This window comes from Geotrypetes seraphini, chromosome 3 (genome assembly GCF_902459505.1).
Source record: "Geotrypetes seraphini chromosome 3, aGeoSer1.1, whole genome shotgun sequence".
Classification (NCBI taxonomy): domain Eukaryota; kingdom Metazoa; phylum Chordata; class Amphibia; order Gymnophiona; family Dermophiidae; genus Geotrypetes; species Geotrypetes seraphini.
This window is the reverse complement of record NC_047086.1, coordinates 53,273,454-53,282,357: the sequence shown is the minus strand read 5'-3', so window position 1 is coordinate 53,282,357 and position 8,904 is coordinate 53,273,454. Positions and strand designations below refer to the sequence as shown.

General features: G+C 39.7%; 1 protein-coding gene across 1 annotated transcript in view; it reads right to left on the bottom strand.

The window, feature by feature from the left end:
- Positions 1 to 466: 466 nt before the first annotated feature.
- LOC117357171 overlaps positions 467 to 8,904 on the bottom strand; it is a 30,250-nt gene continuing 21,812 nt past the window's right edge. Inside the window, exons 2-3 of the mRNA XM_033937542.1 lie at positions 1,922 to 1,957; positions 467 to 963 (exon numbers count right to left, since the gene is read on the bottom strand). Coding sequence (XP_033793433.1) covers positions 785 to 963; positions 1,922 to 1,957 — 215 coding nt within the window. The 3' untranslated portion in view covers positions 467 to 784. The remainder of the gene's footprint in view (positions 964 to 1,921; positions 1,958 to 8,904) is intronic.

The following is an 8,904-nucleotide window of genomic DNA, read 5'->3' as shown; positions in this document are numbered from 1 at the left end:
TTGGTATGTAATGAGCAGAAAGCCCAAGTCAGATCCAAAGATCAGGAGCTACAGACGAACAACCCCCCCCTCACAAAATCTCCAATTTATCAGATATCAAGATGCAAGTGTCATCTATTATGTATGTTTTAAAAAGCAAGCGGGCTATAAATTGTAAAAATAAAATAATCCCACCTCTTTTACTGTTAACAATTTATTATCTAAGCCAGGGCTGCCCAAGTCCGGTCCTCGAGATCTACTGGCAGGCCAGGTTTTCAGGATATCCACAATGAATATGCATATGAGAGAGATTTGCATACCAAGAAAGCAGTGCAGGCAAATCTCTCTCATATGCATATTCATTGTGGATATCCTGAAAACCTGGCCTGACAGTAGATCTCGAGGACCAGACTTGGACAGCTCTGATCTAAGCCTTTACACTGCAGCAAGGCATATGACAAAGGATGTCCTTTATCACCACTTCTGTTTAATATATTTATTAAAAAAAATTAATCAACGCATTACAAAAATAACATACATAAAATAAAACAAGATTTATACAAATATCTTGAATTATAAATACAATAGTTACATTTTAAAACCCAGATTTCATGGATCCTCACAGTACCATTTATCTTAAAACTAGCAGTAAACAACATCTCTCTTATTGAAATGCTCCTAGAAATAATGTAGTTTTAAGTATTTTTTTTAAACTTCTGGATATTAAATAAAGCCCTCAGTGGTCCAAGTTAATTTGTTCCACAGCGTTACTCCCATGATGGAGACAGCAGACGTTCTTGTGTTCTCATAGTGCATTTTTGAGAAGTCTGTCAAATGACAAAACATATTGCGCCTTCAGAACACAAGGTTCTGAGCGGTCGATAGATTGCCATGATTTGTGACAGATACCAAGAAATCCCATGGTAAATGACTGAGCACCTATATAGCTGTCGAGCCTCTTCTTCTGGCCATCGAAACACACACCTGCAATTCATAGTTTTAAATATATAATATATATTGCAAATTGGCAGCTTATGCCGATGTACTTTTATTCATTTCATATCTGGAGCAGTCCCTTATTGCATTTAACTGTACACAACTGATTTCAACATATTCAAAGTTTTTCAGGTTACAAAATAAAGAAAACTGGACCAAATCAGAACTTATGCCACTCAACCAAAAAATGTATAGCAACAGATATTGTCAACTTTGAATTCAGTGGGTTAGAAATGGCATTAAATACCTTAGTGTTACTTTGATTAGAGATATTTGACAAAATTGTTAACCATCATATGGCTCCAACTGAGTATCATAGCCCAAGCCTGTAAATTATTACATCTTAGCTGGTGGGGGGTGAGTTGATTTCAGCAGAATGGTGGTTCTACCACAGGTTAACTATATTTTAAGTATGTCGTTTTTTTCTATAATCGAAGCAGCTTTTATGCCACACATGAGAAAATCCTGCTGTGGGGTTGGGGGCATATAAGCCTCATAAAATTGCAAAATTAAAGTTACAAAGGGCTACTCAAACTTTTTGGATTTTTACTCATAGCGTTTAGCCTTATTGATGAGAAATGGACTCCAATTGATAGGAGTCGCACAGTTCTATAATGCCACCTTGGTTAAATATACAAAGAGCACTTTATTCATCCGATATTGTTAAGACTCTTTTGGATTATGACTGAGACTAGTTCTACGTGTCCTTTGCAGAACCAGTATCAATCTCAAAACAGCTCGATGGATAGAACAAATAAGATCATTTGACTCCCATATGATAGTCACTGAACCCCAAATTTCTTTGTTTGGTTTTGTGCTTACTGTTTAAAATTGATAAGAAAGTTTAACTTAAAAGAAAGTTAAGCTTCAACCAAGTCTCATCATTCATACAGAAACAGGGTGAGAAACCCCCCCCCCCAAAAAAAAAAAAAAAAAGCCAGCTCACCTAGGTGCCTAGAACTTGGCACATGGCACTTCAAAGCTAGGAAAAGAAACAAAAAATAAGCAAAACTTCATTTTCTTACCACAAAGAGAGCAAGGGAAAAAAATAAGTCTAAGCCTTCTGAAATCTGACTTAGTGATTAAGGGGCCTTTTTACTTAAGTGTGCTAAGATCTGGGCTTAACACATTGTAACACTGCCTAATACTGTGTGTTAAGCTCAGATTTAACATAGCACCTTTTGGAGACATGCTTTTTTTCTTTTTAATGTAAACTTAGGGTACCTATGAAGGAGAGTGTGGCGTAGTTCAGTGGTCTCCAATCCTGTCCTGGAGGACCACCAGACCAATCGGGTTTTCAGGACAGCCCTAATGAATATGCTTGGAGCAGATTTGCATGCCTGTCACTTTCATTATAGGCAAATCTCTCTCATGCATATTCATTAGGGCTAGCCTGAAAGCCTGATTGGCCTGGTGATCCTCCAGGGCAAAATTGGGGACCACTGGCATAGTGATAAGAGCTATGGCCTCAGCACCCTCAGGTTGAGGGTTCGAATCCTGCGCTGTTCCCTGTGACCCTGGGCAATAAACTTAATCCTCCAGGTATGTTAAATAGACTGAGCCTGCCAGGACAGATAGGGAAAATGCTTGAAGTACTTGTATGTAAACCACTTTGTGGTTGTATAAATACAAAAAAAGGTGATATATAAAAGTACAGCCCCTTTCCTCCTACCTGCAGGAAATTAATGTGGGACCACTTACCGCCTCCTATTTCGTAAGTGCCAAGCGCTCCCACATTAGCTCTGTGATAGCCAGTTAGTGCATTTTATTTACTGAGCACAAACCATTTATGCCCACTCTGCCTATGCCAAACCCATTCAGAGAAAAAATTCAGAAAAATGCCATAACGACTTGTCTAAATTTGCAGTAGCAGGTACACGATCACACAACCCCTTAATGCATTTGCGCTGTATCTTATTATCTATCATGCATTAACCATAAGCTAATGCATTTAAATACCCTTCAGTAAAAGGGCCCTTATGTATTTAGAAATTTCCCATTCCTCTGACTCATTTGGAAAAAGTTTCTTTCAAAAAAAGAGAAAAGACACAGGGGTCCTTTTACTAAACTGCAATAAGTGCTTGAGTGTGCTTACCACACATTAAACAGGCTTACGTGAGACAGCAGTACATGTCCTGTGATAAATTTTCATTATCTGCATGTACACCAACAAATTCTCCTATTTTCTCTTGGGGGCATGTTTAGGGGCAGAAAGTGGCTGTGGCAGCGCTAATCAGTTAGCATGTAAGGTACTTCCACGCGCTAATTATTAGTGCAGAATTAGTACGTGGGCCCTTGTCACCTATAAAGTAGGCATCAATAAGGGCTCCTGCAGTAACTTTAATGGCCGCATGCCAATACAAGATTAGTGCAGTATCTCTCAAACTATGTGCCATGGCACAGTGGTGCGTCCTGAAGAGATTCTGGGTGTGCCACGAGAGATTTCAGCATTTTTATTTATTTTTAAAAATTCCCTTCATAAGTATACATATACACTAGATTAGATGATATGTATATTGCCTACAAAAGAATCAGTCAGGTTTTAAAAAAAAATTTTTTTTTTATTATTGATTTCAAATATAGTATCAAGTATAACTTGAACAGAAAGCGAATTTAACCAAAGCGAATTTACAAAACCAAAACATAATAAATCCATACTTAACAAAGTTAAGCAAAAGTAAAGGATTAGCTCAAGTCCTCTTTGGATCCAAGTTACACTGGTGAACTAAAGAAAAAATGTAATCTATACAACAAAGTAATGCTGTCTTCTATACGACGGGAACGGAGCTACCATTTTACTTTTAGAGCTCAAGACTTAGATTTATCCTTGTCCAAACGGGACAAGGCCACAAAATTAATCAATTGTTGAGGCTCAAAAAACACATATTTAGTTGAGTGATAAAGAACAATGCACTTACAGGGGTGCCTTAAATAAAATGTAGCCCCTAATGAGATGACCCCTGGTTTTAAAAGAAGAAAATCGCGTCTGCGTTTTTGTGTTTCCCTTGAAACGTCAGGGAACATTTGAATTTTACAACCACAGAATTCCTTCTGTTTATTCTTAACAAATAGCCTCAATAACCATGATTTATCAATAGAAAGAGCTAAGGTAATAATCAATGTTGCTGGTGTTGCCACCTCCATATCTGACTTCTCCAGAATCTCGGTATTATTCAGTGCTTGTCCTTTAGTAGGTTCAGGTTGCTGTTGATGCGGAATCTTGCTAGGGAGATAATACACTTGAGAAAATGGTGGAAGGTTTTCTTCTGGAACTTCTAAAATTTCTTATTAGTATCTCCTAAGCATATCTCTAGGTGTAACCATAGTTACTCTTGGAAAGTTTATCAGTCTCAGATTATTAATACGCGCCTGGTTCTCTAATAATTCTACTTTTCTTTTAAGATTCAAATTATCTTTAATCATAAGTTTCCCAGATTTGTTTTACTGAAACCATATCCTGCTCAATTTTTTGAGGTTAGTTTTTGGAAGAAGTCATGTCCAACTTTAATTTTTCTAACTCTGAGTGCTGAACCAGTTTTTTTTTTTCAATTTGCTGGAAATTGGGGCTAATTGTCTTCCCAAAGTTTGCTACCAGGTCCCAAAGGGCCTCTAAGGTCACCTCAGCAGGCCTATCCCAAAAGGAAACTTGTATTGAAGTGCATAGTCTCTCACCTTCCTTGGAATGTCCGTGGCTTTGTTCCTTCTGGATCAAACCTTCTCCTGATGGTGTAATTACCACAGAATCCTCTTCAGACATTCCCTGAACCTGGATCTCCATTTCCAGACTCCCTGCTGTTGTATCGTCTGCCACTGGAGATAAGACCGCCCCTTCCTTCGGGGTTTCCTTGCCCCTGGGAGAACTGGCGGACTGTGGTGGAGGAGGCGGTGCTCTGATCTCCGGGCTAAGGGTGTTATTAGGCCCTAGAGAGATCCCGCTGGTCTTGCCTGTACCCAGGATCCTCTGTGGGCTAAAATCCGGAGTTAGGTTCATAGACAAAAGCACGCGACAACAAAGGCGCGCTGACAACCCAGCACAGGCAACTGAGTGCAAGGCGGAAGCGTGCCGAAGAAAAACAGTATTTTAAGGGGCTCTGACGGGGGGTGTTGGTGGGGAACCCCCCACTTTACTTAATAGAGATGGCGCCGGCGTTGGGGGGAATTTGGGGGGTTGTAAACCCCCTCATTTACTGGAAACTTTTTTAGGGAAAAAGTGAAGTTTTCAGTATAACATGGGGGGTTACAGCCCCCCAAATCCCCCACAATGCCGGCGTGATCTCTGTTAAGTAAAATGGGGGGTTCCCCACCAACACCCCCCATCGGAGCCCTTTAAAATACTGTTTTTCTTCGACGCACTTCCGCCTTGCGCTCAGTTGTCTGCGCTGTGTTGTCGGCGCGCGCTTTTGACCTGTCACCCCAGAGTTATGGACGCAGCTCCCTGCATCCGCCTGAGCAAATCTTCGATGTTGCCGAGAGTCAGCCCTCCCGAGCGCCGCAAGGCACCAGCAGCGCTCCGGCCTCTCCTCTTCAGCATCGCGTCCAGGAAAGAAGCACTATTAAGCTGGAAACAGCTGTCGCCAGCAAAAGATCAGGTAACTAGAGAGCTATAGTCAGATGCATGTTACCCGGTCGTATAGGCAGCAGCCATCTTGGATCTCCAGATCAGTCAATGTTATGAGCATCTGTGCGTGTAAGAATACAACTGCCCAAACACGTATCATTCTTTGATGCAATAGGTCCTTGAAAACTAACAGCAAGTAATTTTATTTTTTCTTCTTTATGCAGTAGTTATCCTAACCTGAGCAACAAAGCAATCAAGGCTTTGTTATTGTTAGGATCTTATCTTTGCGAACTTGGATTTTCAGCTCTGACAGAAGTTAAAACGAAAAAAAGAGAATGACTGCAGATGGTGGATGATGAAACAAGTGTTTGCTTGTCAACTATCGAGCCACCTTTTGAGTTAATTTGCACTCAAAACAAGCTCATCCTTTGTATTGCATTGATTAGTAATCCTAATCTATCCATCTACTTTAGTTTCACCACTGTTATAATTTCCGACTTATAAAACTTAAGGAACAAAAAATTAAATTTGAATATGCCACGAAATGCACTCGCTCCGTTCAGTGTGCCAGAGTTTTAAAAGTTTGAGACTGGAACGCTCCTCTGGAGGCTGTCATAGGTGAAAACACCCTCCAGGGATTCAAGACAAAGTTAGACAAGTTCCTGCTAGACCAGAACATACGCAGGTAAGGCTAGACTCAGTCCTTTACCTAAGGGCCGCCGTGGGAGCACGATGGACCACTGGTCTGACCCAGCAGCAGCAATTCTTATGTTCTTATGAGAGACACTGGATTAGTGCACGGCCACTGAGGTGGAGAGTTAAGTAACTTGCCCAAGGAGTGTCTATGGGATTTGATCCCCGTCTTCCATGGTTCCCAACCCACTGTCCTAACCACAAGGCTACTTAAGGGATGTAATATTTTCCACAGGTTCCAAGATACAGAATTCTGTTCAATCATCAGAATGCATGGTGCAAACCTAGCTAAACCTCATGGCTTATTGTGGAAATTTCAGTCTTCTTATAAAACTTATAATCACCATTCAGAAATTTCTTTGAAACACTACACTGCCATCATACACTAATCACTGTATTATCCTCTTTTATATTTTACCTTTCACAAAAGCCTCAGCTTATAACCAAAACCCCTCAACTGCCTCACATCCTATGTGTAGGAATCCTTGCTTTCCTCTAAAGTAGTTTAATCAACCAATATCCTCATCTCTGACAAGTTCCAGTGAGGTCTTAAAACAGACTCGGTGTTGGATGTTTTCAAGACCTAGGTGAAGAGCATATACTATGCAAAAAGCCTCCCAAATACTTATGAACCAAGTCACTCTGGTTATCCTGTCATTCTTTCCCCATCTCTTTATTTAATTTTGACAGACAGCCCAAAACATAGCTACAAGGACCATTAGCTTAAGAAACTACCAGCTCTGTCCTCTCCAGTATGTTGTAAAAGATACAGAGCTTTGCTCCTACACACCACCTGACATTAGCCAGTTTTACCTCAGAGGTAGACAAATGAAGTTCAACATACATGAATCTAATTGCAGTATGCATCTATCCAGGGTGGATTTAAATCAAACTGATTTAAAATCATTAGTCAGAAAGACTTGATTTAAGTCATAGTTTTCTATAGAAAGATTTTTGCCGTGAAGAAGCATGTTATCTCTGCAGACACAAATTCCGTTTTGAGAAACGCAAAACCAAGCATCTGTGACAATTTCTATCTACATAGACAAATTGCCTGTGACATCATGAATAGATTAATTGAATTTATCAAAAAATATAAATATTACAAATATGAAGCCTCATGCTACATAATTTAAAAATGATACTTATTCCATGAATAACTTTTGGACTATAATGTATCTTAAAATGGAAAATTAATCTTTAGATAGATTTTTCCTCAAAAAAGCTCCAGATATGTTATCAGATTGTGAGCCCACCGGGACAGATAGGGAGAAATACTTGAGTACCTGAATGTAAACCACTTGGGCTATAAGTGGTCTATAAATACATATTTAAAACAATCCAAATTTTTTTTTTAAAAGTTGGGGGTTTTTTAAATCATTGATTTTTTTTTATCCAACCTGCAATCAATCTAATTGCAAATAAGATTTAAAAAAAAAACATTTCAGTATTAAAGAACTCAATATTCTTAGTGCACTACAAATGAGGAAGAAATATACAATTTTAACAGTTTAAAAAATGTAGGTCAAGAAAAGATTGAATAAAACACAAACATTCACTTTTTTTTAGGGAAAGAATAGCATTAGACATCATGTCACAAGGTCTTATTGACCTTCATAAATGATCAAGAACAGCCTGCATCATGAACCTGATCTCGAGGCCTGTTGTACTTTTCAAAAAGAGTACCATCTACTTTAAGTGTACCAGCAATAAAAGCTGACTTTGCTTATCACTGATTAATGGTCTTCCAAGGGCATTTGTGTGTGTCTGCCTGTGTATTTCACTTGGCACTACACCATGCATGCCAGTAACACCATTCCTGTTTACACTGTGTTTAGAGGTGGCTTTTGTGACTTTGCCGACTCAGAAATTGTGCCAGCTGAAACGTCCCAGGACAATGCTCCTCAAACTTTCTGTGGCTATGACTAATTATTGTAGCCAAAAGAAGCCTGTGGCTCCTAGAGGGTCCTCCTCCAGCATTACAGACAACACTGCTATTCTGCCCCCTCCCTATCCATCGAGCTCTGAAGGCTTAATTCTAGTGCAGGCTCCTCAGGAGGTGTGGGCCAATGAGATTTTCTTTTACCCCATGCAGGTCATGACCCTTAACACAGATTCTATGACCCTCTCTGGGGTCATAATCCAGTTTAGGAAGCTCTATGCTCTGACCATATAGTGCTATGTAGACCCCCCAATTTAAAAAAAAAAAAAATCTCAACCTGTGACCAAGACTTTTCTCCACGATTGAGACAAGAATGAGATTTTGGTGTGTGCCCAAAGTGTTCTAAACCTATAAAAAGGGTCACCACAGAAGCACACTGCTCTTTAAAACCAATAAGATTTAGAGGACCATTGGAAGCCATACCATAAAGACCAAAGCAGCTCACTCTGCAAACCAACTGCATTAAACTACACTTCTCCCTCCGTATTCGTGGTTTCAGCAATTGCGGTTTTGATTATTCACGTTTTTTAGCTTGCTGGCTCCTTCCCCCAAATTACGTCAACTTGCACAGAGAAATCGCCGATTCAAAGCATTTACAGATAAAAAAAATTGCTGATTCCCAGCACTTTCTTCCATCGTGTTTTGCCTCTTCTTCAGGAACAGGCCAGGTCTCCCACCATGTTATTCACGGTTTCACCGTATTCACGATGGTTTTTATAGAAAACAGTGAATAACA